General features: G+C 41.9%; 2 protein-coding genes across 2 annotated transcripts in view; both read left to right on the top strand.

Annotated features, from left to right (window-relative positions):
• The first annotated feature begins 4,242 nt into the window (after positions 1 to 4,242).
• TMEM35 (transmembrane protein 35) lies at positions 4,243 to 17,351 on the top strand. The gene is made up of 2 exons (XM_005869886.2): positions 4,243 to 4,525; positions 15,581 to 17,351. Exons 1-2 carry the CDS (start codon positions 4,406 to 4,408, stop codon positions 15,983 to 15,985), a joined length of 525 nt encoding a protein of 174 aa, XP_005869948.1. The 5' UTR covers positions 4,243 to 4,405; the 3' UTR covers positions 15,986 to 17,351.
• Positions 17,352 to 18,859: 1,508 nt separating this feature from the next.
• The window catches only part of CENPI (centromere protein I), a 72,372-nt gene continuing 67,595 nt past the window's right edge, over positions 18,860 to 23,636 (top strand). The window contains exons 1-3 of the mRNA XM_005869885.2: positions 18,860 to 18,954; positions 20,670 to 20,908; positions 23,415 to 23,552. Of these exons, the coding sequence (XP_005869947.1) occupies positions 20,683 to 20,908; positions 23,415 to 23,552 (364 nt within the window). The 5' untranslated portion in view covers positions 18,860 to 18,954; positions 20,670 to 20,682. The remainder of the gene's footprint in view (positions 18,955 to 20,669; positions 20,909 to 23,414; positions 23,553 to 23,636) is intronic.

The following is a 23,636-nucleotide window of genomic DNA, read 5'->3' as shown; positions in this document are numbered from 1 at the left end:
TTGGAGTCCGCCGTCACTGGAGCAAGCAAGCCTCCCTGTTCGCTTCAGTGCATGGCTGCCCGCCGCCATCTTGGCTGACAGTTAATTTGCATAAGGATATGCTGATTAGCCAATGGGAAGGGTAGCGGTCGTACACTAATTACCATGTTTCTCTTTTATTAGTGTAGATTCCTACAGTATGCACATTGTAGGCACTCAGTAATTTATAGGTTGAATTTTAATAAGAGTCTGACATTCTTCCACCATAAGATTTAAATGATTGCTAAAGATTAAAGTGTTGCCCGGATGATGCAGCTCAGTGGTTGAGTGTTGACCCATGAACTAGGAGGTCATGGTTAGATTCCGGGTCAGGGCATATCCCTGGGTTTTGGGCTCAATCCCCTGGTAAGGGGCATGCAGGAGGCAACCCATCAATGATTCTCTCTCATCATTGATGTTTCTATCCCTCTCTCCCTCTCCCTTCCTCTCTCTGAATTCCATAAAAACATATTTTAAAAAATAAAGTGTTACCACTTCCAGGGATATTTGCATTTGAATTCATCAATTTTTCTAACAAAGATTAATTAAGATGTGGCACACAAAAGGTGTTGCTCTAGGTACTATGGGGGATATATAGAAGTTATTCCTACCTATTAAATGGTTGTAATCTAAACTAATTGTGGAGTAGATTTGAAAGGCAGAAGAAGCAAGAGGAGAACTACACTGAGTGGCCAGATTATTATGACCACCCCATCAGTACTTCGTTGGGCCACCTTTTGCCTTCAACACTGCAGCGATTCTTCTTGGCATTGACTCCACGAGATGTTGAAAGGTGATGCGAGGACTCTGACACCATGCCTGATGAATAGCACTGTCCAGTTCTGTGAGATTTGATGGTTGTGGAACCAGCTGCCTGATGGCTCTTTTAACTTCGTCCCACAAATGCTCAATTAGATAGAGATCTGGTGATTGTGGGGGCCACCTAAGCAAGGTAAAGTCTCCCTCATATTCTTGAAACCACTCCTGCACAATACGAGCACCGTGGCATAGCGCATTATCTTGTTGGAAGAAGCCATCTCCACTGGGATATGCCATCAACATGATAGGATGAACTTGATCAGCAACAATACTTAGGTATGTTGTGCTATTCAGACGTTGTTCCACATGAATTAAAGGGCCAAAATCATGCCAGGAAAACATGCCCCAAACCATAACACTGCCCCCACCAGCTTGAAGCGTTGTACTCATGCATGTGGGGTGCATGCTTTCATGCTGTTTCCGCCAAATTCTCACTCTGCCATTGGCATGAGGCAACTGGAAATGTGATTCATCGCAGCACATGACTTTTTTACAATGCTCGACTGTCCAATCCTTGTGTTCCTGTGCGAATTGGAGACATGTCGTGGTAAACAACCTGCTTCCCTATTTATAATGGTCTGGCCCTCTAGCAACTTCAGCTTGAAATTATAGCTAATTTGCCTACAAACATCAGGTAGTCATAATAATCTGGCCACTCAGTGCATATCCATCAAGGAATCACATGTTAGACACTTGCTAGGCAATTGACTTACATGTATGAAATTCTTACAAAAAGCCTTTGAGGCAGAATTTTTTTCCATCTATATATATAAAAGCCTTAGCAACTGGCCAATCAGCCGACCAGCCAATTGGCCAGTAGCTATGACACCCAATGACCACCAGGGGGCAGACGCTCAATGAAGGAGCAAGAAACCACAGGCATGGAAACATGGAACAGACTGATGAATCTCAGAGGAAAGGGAGGAGGGGGGAATATATTAACCAAACATCTTATATGCATACTAGAGGCCTGGTGCACGGATTCGTGCACTGGTAGGGTCACTTGGCCTGGCCTGCCGGGATCGGGCCGAAACCGACTCTCCCACATCCCTGAGGGGTCCCAGATTGCGAGAGGGCACAGGCCAGGTCGAGGGACTCCACCAGTGCAGGAATCCGTGCACCAGGCCTCTAGTCCTATATAATAAAAGGGTAATATGCAAATAGACCAAACGGCAGAACAACCAATCAAAGTGTAATATGCTAATGATATGCTAAGGCCATTCAACTGCTCGCTATGACATGCACTGACCACCAGGGGGCAGAAAGTCGACTGGTCAACCAGTTGCTATGATGTGCACTGACCACCAGGGGGCAGATGCTCCGACCAATAGGTTAGCTTGCTGCTGGGGTCCAGCCAAGATGGGTCAAACATGCCCTGGAGCCCTCCCGTGGTTCATCCCTGGCCCGATCATGCACCAGTGGGGTCCCTCAGCCTGGCCTGTGCCCTCTCGCAATCCAGAACCCCTTGAGGAATGTTAGGGAGCTGGTTTCAGCCTGATCCCACAGGCCACTCGCCTTGGGAGGGTGCCAGACACAGGGCTCAAGCCTGTCAAGTGCTGCTGCAGCAGCATGAGCCTCTCCCAATCAGGACTGATTGGGTATGAGCCCATGGCAGGCACAGTGGGGCCAGGATGAGCGGGAGCAGCAGGTAGGAGCTGCAGGCGGTGTTGGACTGTGGGTTTCGGCCCAATCCCTGCAGGCCACCTAGAGGGACCCCACCCATGCATGAATTTGTGCACCAGGCCTCTAGTGTTTTATAAATGTGGAAATGGCCCAGCTGGAATGGCTCAGTGGTTGAGCGTTGACCAATGAATATGGAGGTCATGGTTCAATTCCCCGTCGGGGCACATGACTGGGTTTCAGGCTCAATCCCCAGTGTGGGGTGTGCAAGAGGCAGCCAATCAATGATTGTCTCTCATCATTGATGTTTCTATCTCTCTCTCCCTTTCCCTTCCTCTCTGAAATCAATAAAAATATATTTTTAAAAACGTAGAAATCAAGGCTCAGATAAGTTATGCAACTTATCTGCCACAGAGTTAGTGGCAGACCTGGGATTTAAAACCTGGACCTTCTAAGTCTGACTCCAGACTGCTGACTCTGGAACACAGCCTATCAAATAGGTTGTGTGTGTGTGTGTGTGTGTGTGTGTGTGTGTGTAATTACAGTGCTAAGCAATATCAAGTAGGTGCCATACTGATTATGTAAATTATTATATGGAGAGGCAGTAGAGCAATGGTTAAGAACTCAGGCTCTGGAAATAGCTGCCTAGGTTGGAATTCTGGCTCTCCATTTACTAGCATATACTCTTGGGCAAGTTACTTACTTAACTTCCTTATCCTTCAATATTTCATACATAAAATGGGAGCTCATACCTAGCTCATATTATTGCTGTAAAGATAACTTAGTTAATACAAGTAAAGGGTAGTGTCTAGCACTTTCAATAAATAAACAAGAAACAGCCAATAAATACTGGTTATTATAGGAAATCAGAGGAGAAAGAAATAAAATCCAGCTGAGAATGGATCAGGGAAGTCTTTATGAATGAGGAGACATTGAAGAAAAGATTGAATGTTAGTGAAGAGTGAGGGAGTAGTGAAAGGGAATGTAGTGAAGGTTGGAAAGCTCAGGTTGTATGGGGCCATGAGTAGAGAGGAGATGAGGGGTGGCACCTGGCAGTGGGAGCTATTGGAAGATAAGCCAAGGATCTTGAATTAAAAGCTTAAAACTCTGGAGTTAAACCACTGGGCAATGGGAGCCATGAAAGGTTTTAGAGGAAGATAAAGAGAAAGTCTTCTTTGGCAGTAATCAAATCTGACAACTTTGCAGTTTTATCCTTGAGTGTTACCAACTGCAGAAAACAGCAACTCTGAGGACTGATGATTTGACTGAGAGAAAGGAAAGGGGAGAAAATGAGAGAGGTTGAAAAAATGAATGACAGAGGACTATAGAGAAGAAAAGTGCGCCTGGTGGGAAGTGGTAGAAATGAGGTCATTCCTAATCCTCAGTCTAGAGCAGCCGTGGGCAAACTACGGCCCTCGGGCCGGATCCGGCCCGTTTGAAATGAATAAAACTAAAAAAAAAAAAAGACCGTTCCCTTTTATGTAATGATGTTTACTTTGAATTTATATTAGTTCACACAAACACTCCATCCATGCTTTTGTTCCGGCCCTCCGGTCCAGTTTAAGAACCCATTGTGGTCCTCGAGTCAAAAAGTTTGCCCACCCCTGGTCTAGAGGCAGCTCAGGAACTGAGTTTGAAGCCTAACCTACTTTTCCCCCATTTAAGACTTCAAGTTTCCATCTCAGTTTAGGGCTTCTTTTAACTTTGAGACTGTGCTTTTGGCCAGTGAGGAGCTGACGTAGGGCATTAGGACCCAGCAATTGTTGTAGTGAGAGAGGTAGAATCTGGATCTCAGTTTTTCTCTCCAGCTCCCTCCTCTCCCTTTGTCATTCTAGCTGCCTGCTGCCTCTGCAGCGTCCCTCTTGTTTTCTCTGTGTTAACTGCCAGCGCTTTAGACACACAGGGTGCGCAAAGCAGAGGATTAGTTGGGACCTGCCTTGGTGACTCCATGGCATCCCCCAGAACCGTAACTGTCGTGGCCCTCTCAGTGGCCCTGGGACTCTTCTTTGTTTTTATGGGGACTATCAAGTTGACCCCCAGGCTCAGCAAGGATGCCTACAATGAGATGGTAAGTGAAGCAAATGGGTGATGAAGAGCGCACCCGCAAGGGATAGCGAATTCCTCTCTCGGTCTTTTCTTCCTAGTCCTCAGTCCCATCCCCTTAACCCCCACCCCACCCGGACCCTCCCGTCTTCCCAACAACTTTGCAGCTCGGAAGAAGCAGCTGGTCAGCAGCGATTTTATTTGTGGGCTAAGCCGAGAGCAACTGCTCTTCAGTCACTGAATGCCTGTTGGGGGAGGGGTTACCCAGCGAGTACCCCTCAACCCCCAAGCAATCCAGAAGGCTGAGACCTGCCTAACACCTGTCACCAGCAGGAACCCTTCCCTTCTTCCAGCACACCCAAAGTCGGGCAACCAGTCTGCAAGTCTGATTCCTCCCCTTGGAGCTAAGAGTTTAGCAAGCAGGAGAGTTTATCTTCGGGAAGAACAAAGGGGAAGAAGGGAAAGAGCTGGGAGAGAATGGGCTACTAAAACAAAATTTTAGGGGCGGGAAAGGTATTCTTCTTTGCTAGCAGAGAGCTGATAGTATTCCCCTAGCAGCCTGGGCGTGTGTCTGTATCCTTGAGACAAAGCAGTCTTGGCCCAAATAAAGGTCACCAAGAGCTTGCTTCTTCACCTTCTCTCAGGGGAGAGCTGGATGTTTTGTTTTATTTTGTTATGTTTGTGGGCTAATCTGTACAATCTGCGAAGTCTGCCTTTTCTCTCCCGCAGTAGTCCTTAATCCCCACCTTGCCTCCCTTGGATGCCCAGAGCCAGGCCCTCTGAAGGTTTTCCCCTCTGCAGAGTTGGAATCACAGAAGGTGACTGGCCAAAACATCTCTGCAACCTGGGGGCTGGGCTCGCCAGTTCGCGTGAAGGGGACTTGTTCTTCTGCCTTAGAGAAGGAGGAGATGGCAGGGGATGTTTCCAGCACTTTCAGTTTCTGGCCTCGCCCCCTGTCACTTTGACTCTATTTCCCAGCCTCAGCTGAAGAGAATCTGGTTCTCACTTTCTCTTTTTGCCAGACTGCCAGTAATAAGAGGGAGCCCATTACTGGGTTCTCAAGGTCAAGAAGGAAACTTACTTAGAGAAGGAATAAGGAGAGAGAGAGAGAGAGAGAGAGAGAGAGAGAGAGAGAGAGAGAGAAGAGAGGCAAGAGGAACTCCTCTTTAGGGCTGTGGCAAGGAGGAATAGCCCCACAGCTTGATAGGAATACATAGCAATCCTGGAGCCCACTGTGGAATCTTCCAGGGCCCCTCAGTGCGAGCTGCATGTGGATGGAGACTGGCAAATAAATTGTAGATGCTCAGAAAATGTTTGCAGGTAGCTCTGGCTTCTGTCTCAGGGTTAGAGCTGGTGCTTTCCATGTCTCCCTCACCACAGGATCACCCTGGGATGGGGGAGGGTAGCTGGTACTCAAGGGCCCAGGTCTAGCCCCAGTGGCAAATTCTAATAAGTTTTTCCTTCTTCCTTCCCCTCCTCCCAACATGTTTGACCAGATTAAATTAAAATCAGGTCAAACAGAGTATCCAAGGCAGCCTGCAGAGGAGAGATGAGGTAGCAAAAGCCACTAAAAGCAGAGGGACTGGGTGGAGGGGGAATGCCACTACATTTTTGTCTTGGCAGTAGTAGTGTAGTGTTAGATCACAAATAAATGAATATGCTCTTGTTTTTCTTTACTTTGCATATATTTATATGTTTTTGTGCACCTTAGGTATTTTAAGCTTTCCCTTTCCTTGGGGACACAGTACCCTTCTTCAGTATACTCCCTGTCCCCCAGACCCTGCTCAGCTGCTTTCCAGCCCCCCACCCCCTAAGTTGCACTCTACGTACAGTGTTAGGTTCTTCAGGCAATCCAACTAAAATGGAGTCACCAGGAAGCTTTCTACCAGCTTGGCAGGAGCTCATGAGGAGGAGCAGCCACAAATGGGTTTACAGTAGGTTTCTTCCTAGGGAGTGGAGCCATCTATTGCAATCTAATGAAAGGCAGAAGAAACAAATGTGAAGATTTCAAAGGAACATATTCAAATAGATATAATCTAATACAGCAGTACAGAACCATTGTGTGTGTGTGTGTGTGTGTGTGTGTGTGTGTGTGTGTGTGTGTGTGTGTTTACACATAATTCTGTGCTTCTGTGCTCAGGGGCATTTGGAGCGAATGGAAGAACTATATCTAAATTAGCTGGAAGATAGACTTCACAATAGTATTAAGCTCGGGGGGGATTTTTAGATCGTCCTTTTTCAGAGTCCCCTCCTGCATTGAGCACTGGGCCCCAAGCTGGAGATGGCTGTCTGAGGTAGGGCCCACTGAATAGTGCCTGGACTGACCTAGCTTTATTCTTGAACCCACAGGAAATGGGGGGAATTCAGTTCTAGTACAAAGAAGGTGCTTAATTTATATTTGTTGAATGGATGGATGAATGAATGAATCACTGTAGCACTGTCTTGGCTGGTTACCATCCTTCAGATTTCTCTCTGATTCTCAATTATACAGTTTAAGAGCTATTTCCTGATTCTTAGAAGGGAGCCACAGCCCCTCAGGACCCCAACCTTAGATCAGCTGAGATGATTATCTGGGATTTTTTGTTTTCAATTTAGAAATGATTCCTCTGCATCAATGGAATTAGTCTTATATTGATAGTGGTGGCCTTTATTGATAAGATCTCAAAATATTGTTGCTTTAATATTATTTGTTCTTTAAAACAACTCTGAAGTGTTTTAATATTTATTATTTTCATTATTATTATTTATTCTTATTTTACTGATGGATAGCTGATCCAAGATCATAGGGTAAGCTATTGTTGGAGCAGATTCCGTGATTCAGTACTCTCAATAGAGGAGTCATTAGATGGATTCTCTCTCCTTTTTCTGTATAAATTCAACTGCCACAATTCATACCTTGGGGTTTCATTTCACTTTGAAACCAATTTTTCAAATTCAGATTTTTTTTCTTTTCTGCCAACTTCTTTTTATTGTTCTAAAGTCATTAGTGCAATGGTTAGGTGTTATCACCTCTCTGAAGAATCACTGCTAAAAACCAAACAGACAAATGACTATGAACTTCTTTCCTGTCTCTACTAGGGAAGCCAGGAGAAATTAGTGGAAAGAGTATAGGTTTTGAGTCATATAGTTTGAATCCTGAGTTAGTGCCTCAATTTCCTGATCTATAAAATGAGGATAATAATACTTACCTCAGAAGATTGTTGTAAATATTAACTGAGATTACATATGGAAGCATCTGGTACAGTATTTGCATATGATAGGTGTTCCAAAAATGTTCTGAGTGAGGTGATATTGATAATTGATTCTATTTTATGCAGTGATTTCCTCAATTGAGGAATTCCTAAATCGAGGGGTTAAAATCAGGCATTTAGAAGAGCAAGATGTTATTTTCATTTGCCCTGGCGAATAGACTTTAAGCAATCAGCTAATATTGAAAAGTCCACACTTGCTGTTGGGTAATGCACAGTGGATCCCATGCAGAATTTCCAGGTGCCTTTCTTGAATAGCCCATGTTGTGCATGTTGTCCTATACCTCCTCCAGATTTAGGAAGTTGTCATCATTACGTATTCTAAATCCCATGGGAATTTAACATGACCAACCACTCCTCTGACCAAATGCCTTTATTAATTCACTTGAAATTGGAGAGCGCACTCACAAATGCTGCTAAGCAGCTATCTGTGCAGGGATGAGGAAAATATGAATGGTTGACTTGCTGTACATTCAGCTCCTTATAGCAGAGGTTCCATCCTGTAAGCACAAGGGGCCACATTAGAAATAGTAAAAGAAACACCAAAAATCCTTTCACAATGAAGCCACGGATTTTGGCCTTCAGGAAGACAGGGTAAGTCTCTGCTTCTTTGCATCCTCTCATAGGGAAGATTTGTTGATTTGAGTTATATGCTTATCTATAGTTAAGTGACCTCCTGTTTGTGTAACCCTGGGGAAACACTCCAGATATGTTTAGGCAGTTTATTTAATGTCCATAGGTAATCTTTTATGCTTCCAATCACTGTCATTCATTGCTTTCCAACTAAGCAATAAGACAGTAATTCACTGATGTGACTGCTCTCTGAAGTGGCACAGTACATTTATTCCCTCAGAGAGGAAGGTGACCCTGAGCTGTAAAATGACTTTGCTTAGTTCCATAGCTAGCCATCCCAAGCTAAACTACATTGGAGCTTATGCCAGGGAGCTTGTAACCTCTCAGTGGCCAACAATTGTGCTTGTTTCAGAGTGACTTTTGACTGAGAGTAGAAATCAGACTCTTTTGCCCTAAAATGCAATCAGGGAGGGATCCACCTTTGTTAGTAGGACTAGGGTTCCCAGCTTCCTCTTTAGGTGAGCATTCTATGAAGTGGTTATCTTATCTAATAACAGACAAACATGGTAATTGACCATACCTTCGCTAAGCCTCCCATTGGCTAATCAGCGAGATATGCAAATTAACCGCCAACAAAGATGGCGGCTAATTTGCATATGTAGGTGTGAAGCGGCGGAGCGAAGACTGAAGGCGGCTCCGGCCAGAGCAGCGAAGGCTTGAAGGCAACTCCGGCCAGAGCGAAGGCCTGGGTCCCGGGTGCCGGAGGAAAACCAGTGCCGGCAGCCAGGGGAAGGGAAGGCCTATTGCATGAATCTTTTCATGCAACAGGCCTCTAGTATATTATATTTATTATATATTATATTTTATATGTAGTGCTTAAAATGTGTTTATCTTTCATGTGGATATTTGGCAATTAAACATATAATGGCTTTTTATTGCATTTAAGAAATGATCTGTGATCCACATGTGGCATTTTCTCCTACAGGGATTTAGGTAAATCATATTTGAGTCAGTAAATTTTGCAGCATTTATATAGGCATTATGGTGTAAGATAGCAACCAGACTGAGATTTCTTTTTAATTAATGAGCTTTATTTTGGGGAGGGTTGTAGGTTACAGAAAAATTAAGCAGAAAGGACAGAGTTCCCATATATCCCCTTTCCCTTACTTTTCCCTATTATTAACATCTTGTATTAGTGTGCTAAATTTGATACAATTGGTGAGCCAATATTTACACATAATTATTAATGTCTATAGTCTTCATTAGGTTCACTCTTTGTGGTGTACATAGTATGGGCTTTGACAAGTATTTTTGTCAGTATCCTATTCTGCTTTCATATAGTTTCTTCCCTGTATATTTTATTGAAGTATAACATACATACTAAAATGTGCACATTAAGTGCAAGGAATTTTTACTCCTATGTAACGAGCACCCACATCAAGAAACAAAACATAACCAGCACCTCAGAAACTGCCCCTCATGGCCCCTTCTAGTTATTACCTCCCCAGGGGCAATTGGTATACTAACTTCTAACAATAAAAATTAGTTTTACCTGCTTTTGACCTTTATATAAATGGGATAATGCAGTATATCAGCCAAATTATTTTTTCTTTTACTTAATTGGCATTGGTGAACTAAAGTGGACCAAAACACTTGCTCCATATTCCTATTTTATCCTAGTATCTGGCTTGGATCTGTTGTCAATTGTAATTAAAGATGAATATTATTAGACATTTTTGAGCTGTTCAAATTTAATGTCATTAATATGAGATTATGGACTGTGAAATATTGTGAACAATAAATGACAAAAAAAGGTATGACTAAAGGAAAACTACATATGCTTTTGATTCATAACTGAGTCATATCTCCCCATATGACAAGAATGGATCCGCTTGATTCAACACTATTATTATTAAAATAATTACTGTGGTTTGTAAATTTATGGATTTCTAATGGTGTAGTTCATTAATGTGTACCTATGGCCCTTGGTTGATGCTATGATGCTATGATTCTTTGACTAAATCTCCAAAATGCTTATTTAATTTACAAAATGGGAAACTGAGGAAATAAAATACTTAGCAATTTTCTCCAAGCAATCTAGGGACAAAAGGGAAATTGGAATTTAGCTTATCTTAAGAATCCTGGTCCAAGGATATTGCTGGATGGTTGCCTTTGATTACGGGATTTGAAACATTCTCTTTCTTGCTTCCTTTCCCTAATAGGAAACTGTGATTACAGTGTCTGGGTCATTGCAATGGAAAGAAAATGGATCTAACACAGTGAATTGCAAGAGTCTTTTGGGAGAGTCACTCAGTCAACCCTCTTTATTCTTACAACAACCCTCTTTATTATTAATGTTAGAACTGAGGTGGCCTGGACTAAACATTGATGGGACTGGCAATCTTTTGATATCTCCATCCTATTCCACAGAAAAAAAAGAATAAAACGCTTCCTATGATATCAAGACCCTATATAAGCTTAGTTCTATTTCTAACAAATTAAGTACTCCCTGTCTGGAGTCATGGAGAATAGATGCTGTCTGTACCTATTCAGCTTTGAACTAATGATTTGATGACATAACTTATCCAAATACAGTTTCTTCTTGAGAAAAGGAGGAAAGAAAGAGGCAACAGCTGCATAAAAATATCCACAGTTGCAGTTTAAGAGGTTAGATAAACAACTGAAAAAGTGATATGGAGTTACACCAAGTAGAGAGAAAAAAATCACTGAAGTCACAGGAACTTGATTTAAAGGCCCGGAATTTGGCCCTAGGATACAGATTCCACTATAGTATAGATCAGAATCTATTACTGAATAATGGGTGGTTAGCCCTAACCAAAAATGGAGCGCTTTGCAGAAGCCACTCAGCCAGCATCTGGAAGGTTTGATTCTAAAATGATGGTAAGAAACTCTTCTTCACTACCGTGTTCATCATGCCAGAAGCTTACACTTAGGATTTAGGAATTGCCTCCTGGAAAGCTTTGTGTTACTAATAGAAATAGTCTTTACTTAAAAGTGTTAAGCAAACCTCTTCGGTCTAGATTTCTTTCCCTAATGTAGCCCTACTACAGTCACCAGAATGCAGAGGGGGAGAGAGTGGGCAGGTGGCATCTAGATTAATAGTGAGGGGAAATGGGCAGGTTTCTCCTCATCACCAGGTGACCTAACCCTCAGCTCTGCTCTGTTCCATGTGGGTCTGGCTCAGTTCAGCCCAGGGTTTTACTCTGCCTACTGGTCAACCTCTCTCCTAATTTCTCTCTGAAAATTTCCAATTTAAACTAAAATGGAAAGAGGTAGGAAGACTAACATCTTGTATTTTCTTATATGTTCAGGAGCAGAGTAGGGACTACGGTAAGGTGAAATTTTATTTTATTTATTTTTTGTTTGTTTTTATATTTTATTGATTTTTTACAGAGAGGAAGGGAGAGAGATAGAGAGTTAGAAACATCGATGAGAGAGAAACATCGATCAGCTGCCTCCTGCACATCTCCTACTGGGGATGTGCCCGCAACCCAGGTACATGCCCTTGACCGGAATCGAACCTGGGACCTTTCAGTCCGCAGGCCGACGCTCTATCCACTGAGCCAAACCGGTTTCGGCAAAGGTGAAATTTTAAATAAAGACAGGATCATATAGGAATGGGATTAGGAAGAGGTGTGTGAGGCAGGGTTGTGCAAATGTGGAGTTGGATCCTGCCTTTATTTAAAATTTTGACATTTTTTTGTTATGGATATTATTTACCTTAATCAATTAGTATTTTTGGTACTCTCTTAAAATTTTTACTCAAGACAAATAGCCTCACTTACTTAACCTTAGTCACAGCCCTACTAAGAAAGATGAGGCTCAGAGAGCTCAAATAATTTGCCTATGGACACACAACTAGAAAGAGGCAGGGATGGGATTTGAACCCAAGCCTGTTTGAATCCAAACCCATGCTTTTTTAACTATACCATCTGTCTTTTAACAGTCCGCATAGGGGGTTATCTTGTACCACTCATGGTAATTCATGAAATAAGGGTGCATTCACTTGTCCAGAAGTGAGAGAAGTGACTGAACATTTTTTCAAAACCTAGAGAGTATGAACACTATTCTAAGTGCCAGATGCTTCTGAGAGGTCAAGTTGGCTTTCTGCCTAATTCTTATAATACTTGTCTTGCATCTGGTGCTTTTGACTATCATGTTCCTTTTTCTATTTTAATTTTTTAAATTATTAAAGTATTGTTGGCATACAATATTATATTAGTTTTAGGTGTACAATATAGTGATTCTACATTTTATACCTTATAATTTATCAGCACAATAAGTCTAGTAACCATCTCTCACTGTACAAAATTATTAACAATATTATTGTCTATATTCCCTGTTCTAGACATTATATTCCCATGGCTTATTTATTTTTTAACTGGAAGTTTGTACCTCTTATTCCCCTTCTCCTTTTTCAACCATCCCCCTCAATCTTCCCCTGGCAACAATCAGTTTGTTCTCCATATCTATGAGTCTGTTTCTGTTCCACATATAAGTGAAATCATATGGTATTTGTCTTTCTCTGTCTTACTTATTTCACTTAGCATAATAGCCTTTAGCTGCTAGCATAAAAGCACACTATCTCAAATGGCAAGATTTCATTCTTTCATATTGCTGAGTAATATTCCAGAGAGAGAGAGAGAGGGAGAGAGAAAGAGAGAGAGAATGTGACATCTTATCCATTTATTTATTGATGGACACATAGGTTGCTTCCATAACTTGGCTATTGTACATGAACTTAGGGGTGCATTTACCTTTTTCAAATTAGTGTTTTTATTTTGCTGATAAGGGTAGAGAATAGGGGACCCTTATTCACTGTTGGTGGGATTGTAAATTGGTTCAGCCACTATGGAAAACAGTATGGAAGTTGATAAAAAATTAAAATAGAACTGCCATATGACCCAACGATTCCATTTCTGAATGTTTATTTGACTAGTCTTTTCTTAAAACTCCTCTTGGCCCCCATGACCCTGTCTCTGCTAGTTTTCCTCATACTTTTCTGACCATAGTTTCTTCTGTCTACTTTGTGGACACTTTTCCTCTCCCCATTTCTTAAATGTGTGTCACACAACTTTTCCCACTGTATACATTCTACCTGGACATACTGATGACTATCCATTCTGTATATCTCAGAAAAACCCAAGTTAAATTCCTCACTCCTTCTTGCCCTCTGTCATTCCCAACCAGTTCTTCTATGTTCATTCCCAAACTTCTATCCAGGCACCCAAGCCAGGGATCAGAGAATCTTTCTTGAGTTATCTTTCCCTCAGTGTCCACATCCAATAAGACATCAAATTCTGTTGATTTTGCATCCAAAGTATCCTTGACTCTGTTCCCTTCCCTCTATCCTTACTGTCATTACTCTAGTCCAGGTCTCTACCTGGTTTCCTTGCTTCCAGGCATACCTCTTGTATCCATCCTCCACATTATTTCCAGAGGCAGCTTCCTTACAAGCAAATTATATTGCTCCCCTTGGATTATAGGATAAAGTCTAGCTCCACAACGCAATATATGTGATCTGATTCATATCTATCTCCCCAATTTCATGTCTCCCCTTCCTCCCCCAACCTATGCTGAACTGGGGCAGTATGCACAATACACCAGTCTAATTTGTTTTTCAGGGCCTTTGCTCATCCAGCTTCCCCTGCCTGCAATACACTTTCTTTATTGATCTTACAAACAATTGTTCTTCTTTTAAGATTCTACTCTAGCTTTTCTCAGTCCTCATCTAGGAAGACTTGACCACTCCCTCAGGTGTACCTCCACTGTACCCACTTACATAATTTTATTCAGCACCCATAATACTTTTTAAAAAAATATTTTCATTGCTTTTTTAGAGAGAGAGGAAGGGAGAGGAAGACAGAGAGATGGAAACATTGATGAGATCGTCTGCCTCCTGCATTCCTCCTACTGGGGATTGAGCCTGCAACCTGGGCATGTGCCCTGAGTGGGAATCAAACCAATAACCTCTGGGTTCATGGGTCAATGCTCAACCATTGAGCCACATCAGCCAGACTCACCCATAATACTTTATTGCACTTATGTATTTGCATAACTATTCTTTGTCTTATAAACTCAAGCTTCAGGAAGGCAGGGCCTTTGAATAATTAATATCTCTATCCAGAGTACCTAGTCCTGTGCCTAGCATAAGGAGACAATAAATATTGAATGAACTGATGGATACTTAATGAAAACAAAGCAGTGGGCAAACCCAATAAGACACAATAAAATCTTATCAATTTACTTTGAGGATCAGGCCACTATGAATAGTGAAAAATATGATTATCTATTAGGCTAAGGTCAATATAATTATATTACTTTGTAATATATCCAGTGACTCCCTTCTCTGTCCTATGATGTCTCCTTTTGGGCTACAATTAGACATTGTGCAGACCTCTGTTATATACCACTAACCATGCTGCTTTATAATGCTCTTTATGTATCTCTTTCCCCCCACTAGACCAAGAGCTTCTTGACCCTGTCTTATTCATCTGTATATCTCCATCGAATAATCCATAGTAGGTGTTCAATAAGTATTTGTTGAATTAAAATTAATGAAGTTGGACCAAGCTAATCAAAGGAGTGTCTTGTAAAGGCCTGGGGATTTAGCTCAATGACCATGAGAATAATTTTTGTCTTACTATATTTTAAAGATACACAAGGGACTGACATTTACAGACATTTAAATTTTCTACTTGCTTTAGCACAGACACACTTTTTTTTCTTTTTTACCAATGTCACAAATATAAACTCCAGCTCAGCTGAAGTTTCTGAATTATCATAGATTTCAAATTAGGGAAGTCCAAATTAGTGAGGCTTTACCATACTGTGCCTTGCCTTGTTTCATTTTTGTTGATATTCATATGCATCTGGGTTTGGACAAGGCAGGCACTTGTGGATGTGACTAATCTGTACCAGTTTTTATGGACCTGATGAATTTTCTTTTAAATTCTTAATGTTGTTTATGATTTATAATTAGGAAAAAAATTAAACTATAAGCCAAATTCTCTTACTTTCCATGCTGTTACTACAGTTTAAATCATTTAAATTACAGGGATCTCAGCAGATTGCTTGCTTTTCTTCTTATCTTAATTACAAAGCTTTTGTCTTTGGGAACAGTAAAAAAAAATGGGATACCCTTGGCTGGTGTGGAAAGGGAATGGTGGGGAAGGAGGACCTTTCTTGTGTTAACTTCATAGGTAATGCGGTGATTTCCTTATGGTATTCCACTTTAGAAACGTGCTTACAAGACCTATGTCCGAGCACTTCCTCTGCTGAAGAAAATGGGAATCAATTCCATTCTCCTCCGTAAAAGCATTGGTGCTCTTGAGGTGGCCTGTGGCATTGTCATGACCCTTGTGCCTGGACGTCCCAAAGATGTGGCCAACTTCTTCCTGCTTTTGCTGGTGTTGGTTGTGCTCTTCTTCCATCAGCTAGTCGGTGATCCTCTCAAACGCTATGCCCATGCCCTGGTGTTTGGAATCCTACTCACCTGCCGCCTGCTGATTGCCCGAAAGCCTGAAGACCGGTCTTCTGAGAAGAAGTTCTCGCCCCAAGGAAACATAGGAAATGCGGGGAAAGCAGAGGAGCAGCCCTCCTTATATGAGAAGGCCCCTCAGGGCAAAATGAAGTTGTCATAGAAAAGTGGAAGTGCAAAAAGTGGACCTTCCAGGCAGTTGCCTCCATGACACCCAGGAAGATGTCACTGTGTGTTTTTCATTTGCTTTATTTATCTTGGGGTGGGGGGGGGGAGGGAAAATATAATCTACAAGTTAATGGCCCTGTTAGTTTGTGTACACCTAAACCCTAAAATGACCTCCCCACATAGACAGACATATGTGCACCATCTTTAATCACTCTGGGGAACTCTCACATCTTGCTGCATGTACATGTATATGGCTAACTACTGAAGTGTTTTTGTGAGATGGACTCCAGCAAGCATGTGACTGTGAGACTGTATGTGTGGGAAAATGTATTTACTGTGTGTGTGCATGCACATGCGGAGGAAAAGGCTCTGATCTTGAACTAATCCTGCATAGGTATCCTTCCCTTTATAAACCCAGTCTAGTGAAGACAGAATAAAATAAATCTCCTATAAAGAGAATCTACTTTTGGTATAAAACAAATGATGTATTCCCATGGGATGGAGGAATCCCTTGATAGATTAAACTGAAAACTTAAACCTACCACTTTAAGAAAAAGGTCGTTCAATTTAAGGCACTGAGCTATATGTAAGATTAATTTGCCTCTACTTTTAACAGTTGTTTAAATTTTAAATACTCCATATTGAGTTTAATTAAAATAAGGAATATATGCAGTCAGTAGATAATCTAGTTCTTCAAGTGATGAAATTGAAAGTTTCACCTTGCTTTTGTCCAAGCCCAACCTACTAAGCTCACAGTTTGAAACTGAAGCAGTAAACATGTGTTTTTGTTAATTTTCTTAAGCCAAAAACTGGCTCACTTCCATTATTCTCAGCAGCTAACCAGGATTTGGCAGCTTCTCCACTGTTGTGGCTGAGGGAGCAGGGATTAGTCCTGTTAGAAGTCTGTGAATCTCAAACTGTTCTCTTAAATCATGTGAAATTTGACCGAAGAGTTGTACCCAGTGTTTCCCTGACAAATAGATTCACTACTCTTATTGAATTTTCATTGAACTTTGCTAGTGTAAGCAGAGATCTAAGTTACCCCCAATGTTGTCGCCTCTGCACTTCTTTATTATTCCAGTGGGTGGAGTTTAGCTGAGGGAAGGACATTTGATATGGGTTAGTTGGATCCAGCAGTATGAAAATTTGCTTTCTTCATTACATACTGATGTTTCTTCTTGTTAGATGTGCTTTGATGGTTTTGATATTATTGTGCCAGGGATGGGAAAAGGGGTGGGGGTGTTTTGTGTGTGTGGAGTAAATTATTGTATTTCTTCAATGTCATTGTTCTTATTAATTGATACCTCTCTGTCTTATTTCTCTCATTCTTTCAAAATAAAAAAATTGAAATTTGGAGGAAACTGTTGGGACAAATATTGAAAATCTGGAAAGTAAGGGTAATATCAAGGGATTTGGGCTCTTTTTTGCCTGGATAAGGGAGAAGAAAGAGAAGGGGATGTATAGTCACTTAATATATTAAGATTACCAATTTTCCAATCTCATTTAGGTTCCTCCACACCTCTGTGATAGAAAGCTATAGAATTAGGATCTCAATGCAATTTCCAGATTTGGGGAATTCTGCTTCATTAGGTGATGCCAGGGGAAAGTAGAAGAATGATTTCAGTGAAAATTGCAGGTATATTAAATAAAGATGAACCAGTTTCTCTCACTATATGTGTCCACGAAGTGGCACAAGTTCCAGTGCCACAGACTTGTCACATTAACCAAGTTATTTCCTCACTCAAGGCCCCAGTTTCATCATCTACAAAAAAGAAGGGGGATTGAAAGCTTAAAAGCCCTTCCAATTTACAACTGAGCCTATGAAATGATTAAAATGACTCTTGAGAAATGTTCAGTTTTAGTAGAAAAGGAAGAACAGCTACCATGGAAATATTGAACACTCATTTCTCATGCATTATTAAATGAGTTCATTAAAGTGCTCTGAAAAACCATACAAATATAAAATGTCATAAACAGTCATTTCTGCTGTAATCTCCCAAATACATCAACTTAACCCGTGATTCTTCATGTCTCCCTAAAATAGCCAAGTTTCCTTCTACAGTTTTACCTACAGTTTATAGATATGTTTTGGCTTCAAAAAAATCAGCGAGAGCTGTTAAATTTATATCTTTCCTCTCTGATTCCTAGTCTAGTAAGAGATTAAACTAGGGACTACGCTCAGGTCTCACACTAAACCTTTGTTGCTATTTTAGCCAATTTCTTTAAGGTCCATCACTCCTCAAAGTTAGGAATCTTTATGTGTAGACTTGGCTGGTTATGTGCAAGGTGACACATCTGGCCCAGGACACGTTTTTAGCAAACCCTGGAAGGTATGGGTACCCATCCTCGGTAAAGGGAGGGTAGATCCAGCCTCCCCCACTCCTTCCCACCTCCTAGTTTCACATGGGGAAAATGATAGCTATAGAGGTCACAGACCCTTTAACCTAAGTCTCTTGCCCAGAATAGGAGAGGCAGTCTTTACTGCAAAGTTTGCAGTTTCATATTTTCCCGCCAAGTCGCGACGTTTGGGGTCAATCTGGGCAAAGCCATCGCTATAATTAATCTTGTTAAGTTCAAGAATTCAGATGCTGATCTGTTTTAGGCAAAATGAAAGAATGTGAACATTATTAGGACAGCGGAAACGCCAGCCAATCAGTTTGCTCCTGCCGCAACGGCCCACTCACCACAAGTACCAGGGACCTAGTGGGTGGGGCGAGCAACGCACCGAATTGGGTCTGCGTCAGCATCAGCGTCAGCGTCAGCGTCAGCGTCAGCCCCAGCGCGCGCGCCGCCTTGCGCTGTAGAGCTGAAACCCAACCAATCAGACTTCAGCAGAGCGCAGCCGCTCTGCCCGGTCGCCGCCTGCGTCTGCGCGGAAGAGTATGCGCAGGGCGGGGCTCGCTCATTTGAATCCTGGAGGGGATGTTTGAACTCCGGAGGTTCGGGGACAGAGGAGTGTATTAGGTAAGGTACTTTTAAATACTGCGTGAAAGGGGGATTCCGAGATCAAAGAAGCTCTTTGACTTCTGAGCAGGACTATCCTGCAAGATGTGGCTGGGGTAGGGTTTTCCCCGAGCCTGGGAAGCGGGCGGTGGGGGGTGGGGAGGCGCCGGGGAAGCCTTGGGAAGATAGGGGATCGGTCAACCGGGTGGGGTCTGAAGCTGTTGGCTTGCCTTTCTTTGGAAGGAACATAGGAAACAACTCGGAACTTGGACTCTCCCACAGGTTTAGACACGCATATTGCTCTCCTGCTCTGGTCTCATCTGCTGTAGGGACGTGGGATTGAGTGTCATTCCGACCATTCCCTTAGTTTTTGTCATTTGAAGCCAAAAATTCAGAAGTCTTCTGGGTTCCTCTCTTTCCTTCTCCCTACATCCAGTATTTTATCACGACCTTGCCCAGCCTATCTCCAACACTTATCACGAACACAATCATTTTCTACCTTTTCCACCGCTGTACATTAGACCTAGTTCAGGCTACAGTTACATCTCTTCAGGACTTCTGCAAGACCCTTTTAATTGCCCTGTTTCCACTCCTTGACCCCTAGCATTCTATTTTTCACACTGCAGCTAAAATGGCCTTAGAACATAAATCAGATGGCATCATTCCCCTCTCTAACACTCCTCCCTAACCGATAGTTGCCACTTAAAATCCAAACTCCTTACTCTAGCATACACGTCCCAGTATGGTAGTCCCTGGCTGCTTTTCTGACCTAATCTCCCACGACCCTCTGCCTCTTTCATATCACTACCTCTCCCTTCCCGACTGGTATTGCTACTGTTTTCCTAACAGACAAAGCTCTTGCTTCAAGGTCTTAGCAAGTCTTAGTTTTGCTTTTCCATGAAATACTCTTCCAGCACATCTTCACATAGCTGGTTCCTTTCTGGCATACAAAAGTCAGTTTAAAGGTCAATCAGGGAGGCTTTCTGTGAACACTTATTCCAAAGTAGCTTCTCACTTCCACCTCATTTCTATCACATCACTGTGTATTAGTTCACTATTAGCTATATATTTATTTATTGACTCTCACACCACCACCCCCATAAGTTTCATGAGAGCAGAGACCTTGACTATTATATGATCTTATCCCTGGTAGCTAGAACTGTGCTTGGAATATAGATGATGTTCAGTAATTACCTACTGAATAAGTGAGTTAATTAATGGGGAATTTTTCTGTTCTGATAATCCTTAGTTTGCACACCAGTTTGACTTTTGAACTATGCGATTTTAACTTAGCACTGATAAAGTAGGGAGCATAAAAGATGAAAAGTAGAATTAAGGAGAGGTGGAGAAAAATAGGAGTGATTGGAGAAAGTAAGATTGAGTTCATAAGATGGCTTAATTTTGGACATACTTATGTGATATAGCCATTTTAAGAAAATTGCTATGTTACCCGTACTCTTACTCTTTTATTTTCCTCCAGGAAGGCCAGTTCAGCTGGTCAATGTTAATTTGGAGAGTTGTTTCTCTCTGTTCCTATTTAGGTCAAGGACTTTCTGAGAAAGCTAACCTATAAGTTTTGTTGCCCAGATTTTTGTCAGTTTTTTAACGGTGTACTTGTTGTATGTTAGGTAGTATGTACTAAATGTTTAGAATACATTCAGATGTGGTCCTTGTCTTTGTGGAGTAGAAAGGGACAGTTTGGTTGGTTAATGGTAATGACACTTGTTTCTGCATAGAACATGTGCAGTAATGTCAGCTCGAAAGAGAGTTAAAAGCTCTCAGACACCAAGAACTTCACAACATCGTAATAGTTATCAGACTAATCTCTTGGCTTGGAAACTGAAAGAGGACCTAAGCAACTCAAGGAGCACCTCGAAACATGTACAAAACAGTCCAGTGGAAGATTCTGAACAAGCTGATGCTGATGAGCAAGCAGAAGATGCTCTGCAAATAGCAGTAAGATACTTTGAGAAAGGTAAGACAGATGGTTTTCCTTATGAAAGTCCTATTTCTATCAAAATATTCTAGACTTCTTTGTTGAGGAATTTTAAAGGAGAGCATATTTTTGCTCATTAATGTTTTTCTCTGCTTAATAGACATTTATTGAGCTCTTACTACATATGGGTATGCTAGGTACTAGTATACAACAGCAAAGCGCATTCCTGGCAGAGCGGTTTCCAAACTGCTGCACATTGGAGTCACCTGAAAATCTTTAAAACACACTGATGCCTGGCATCCACTCTTAGTTTGATTTTATTGGTATGGGATGCAACCTGGGCACTGGGACTTTTTAAAGGCTCCTAACATGATTTCAAAGTTTGGGAATCATGCCCTAGTACTGGAACAACTTATAGTCTAAAATCAGTGCTTTTAGTTAGTTTAGAGCAGCCGTGGGCAAACTACGGCCCGCGGGCCGGATCTGGCCCGTTTGAAATGAATAAAACTAAAAAAAAAAAAGACCGTATCCTTTTATGTAATGATGTTTACTTTGAATTTATATTAGTTCACACAAACACTCCATCCATGCTTTTGTTCCGGCCCTCCGGTCCAGTTTAAGAACCCATTGTGGCCCTCGAGTCAAAAAGTTTGCCCACCCCTGGTTTAGAGCAGAGATGCCAAGGCATGATTTAGTTTTCCTTACTGAAGGTGCTGTTGCTGTTAAATATTCTAGAGTTTGATCCCTTAGGCCACTGCCACCACCATGCAAATAGAAGTAGGATATAAGGGAGCGAATGCCTGGGTGGAATGGATTAAATATTCTGTACGCGCCCTAAATAAAAGCGACTGTTACGCTTGCGTGGCAGGAAGGCTAGAGGCCCAAGTGGTCCCATTTTCATTCGGATGGACCTCAGACAGTAACCAGATGGAATGTGTGCTTGCCCTGTGTCAGGAGGAAATCGCCTGGGGAAACGCTTCCTATAAAACTCTCTCCTTGTTGAGGTAAAGAGCAAGGGTCCCCAAAACAATCTGGTCCCCATTCTCCGATGTAAACTATAGCTCCTGCCTCTCAAGGTGTGGGGGGAACAGTACTTGGAGTTTATGGGAAATTTATCCAGATGTGTAAATGGCTGAGTATCCTCAGAAGCCAGTCATGGTGCACTGTCAATACCCCGTGCTGATGTCTGGTGGTGTTATGGAGGACCCTGACTTGGGCCTTGCCCAGCAAATGGAGTGGAACTTGCGCTCTGATACAGTTGGGTGTCCCTTCCACTTTGGCATATTGTAAACCTTTTTCAATGGACAGACAGACTAGGAAGAAGAGAGAGAGTCCAAGGGCTCCTTTGATCCCCATGTACACACAGATCAGATTGCTGCAGGGTTAGAATCTGTCCTGTTCTGGTGGCCCACTCTAAACAAGAATGTGGATTGGATTAATTATATTTACTGTAACCAGCAAAGGCTTGTTAACTATACTCGAGATGCAGTTAAAGGGATAGTGAACAGCTAGATGCTACCCACAAGGTGACATGGGAGAATAGGTTGGCATTAATATGTGTAATTTTGGGGGTTAATGTTATACATTCATCTCTGACAACACAGCCAAACAGAACCGTCACTGAGGCCCCACAGGGATTGACAGCTTTGAGTTAGCTGAGAATTCTTAAATTGAGGATGCTTTCTCCAATTTAGCAATGGTTCAGAGAATGGAAGGGAATGACAGAGGTGGGATGTTATATTATCTCTCATGTATGAGAGGTCTTATCTAAAGGTTAATTGAAACCTCATTGACCAAACAGCAAAATAATCTTCTAGACACTGCAGATCATGAAAATCAATGAATGTTAGCAGAGTTTGAAGAAAAGAGTTAAATAAGAAAACAGGGAATTGTGAGAATAAACAAGTAATCTTTTCTGTCAAAGAAGGGAGTTTAGGCAGCCACCACTTTACCTCAGTGGCTTGCAGCTCCTCTGGAGGCCACCATTTTGAAATGGCAAAGGTCAACCCCTTTAAATAAGCCCATCATGCAAGACTGGGTGCCTAAGCTCTTCCAATCAAGAGTGAAGGACAGGAACAAAAGCCCTAGCAGACACCTGCTCAATGTGCATGTGTGTGTACATTCTCCTGCAGGAGTAAAGATATTTGCCTTGCAAAAAAAAATATTCTAGAGTTTGAAAAGCTTTGAAGGACTTTTAGGAAGATATTTTATGCATAAAGCTATTCCTTTAAAGCAGCGGTTCTCAACCTGTGGGTTGCGACCCCTTTGGGGGTCGAACGACCCTTTCACAGGGGTCACCTAAGACCATTGGAAAACACATATATAATTACATGTTGTTTTTGTGATTAATCACTATGCTTTAATTATGTTCAATTTGTAACAATGAAATTGGGAGTCACCACAACATGAGGAACTGTATTAAAGGGTCGCGGCATTAGGAAGGTTGAGAACCACTGCTTTAAAGTATCCCAAATTGTAATTGTTGAGGCTAGAGACTGAAAGAATTTTAAAGGCCCCACTATTTAATATGGTTCCTTTTTTCTAGGTCCCTTTAAAACTTCACGGAGTAAAGATAAAACCTTGGAAAAACACTTGAAAACTGTGGAAAGTGTGGCTTGGAAGAATGGGTTAGCTCCAGAAGAAATTGACATCCTATTAAATGTGGCACTCAGTGGCAAATTTGGTATGTCAAGAGGATAAATGAGTTTGCTGTTAGTTTTGCCTCCCAGACTTTGAATTAGGTTGTTCTTTGGAATCAGTTGCAGTT

The sequence above is a fragment of the Myotis brandtii genome, unplaced genomic scaffold (assembly GCF_000412655.1).
Source record: "Myotis brandtii unplaced genomic scaffold, ASM41265v1 scaffold305, whole genome shotgun sequence".
Taxonomy (NCBI): domain Eukaryota; kingdom Metazoa; phylum Chordata; class Mammalia; order Chiroptera; family Vespertilionidae; genus Myotis; species Myotis brandtii.
This window is presented reverse-complemented; position numbering and strand designations above follow the sequence as displayed.

Coding starts and splice junctions, on each gene's coding strand:
- TMEM35 (XM_005869886.2), top strand. CDS start 4,406: ATGGCATCCCCCAGAACCGTAACTGTCGTGGCCCTCTCAGTGGCCCTG. Junction 4,526..15,580: donor AGGATGCCTACAATGAGATG/GTAAGTGAAGCA, acceptor ATTCCACTTTAG/AAACGTGCTTACAAGACCTA.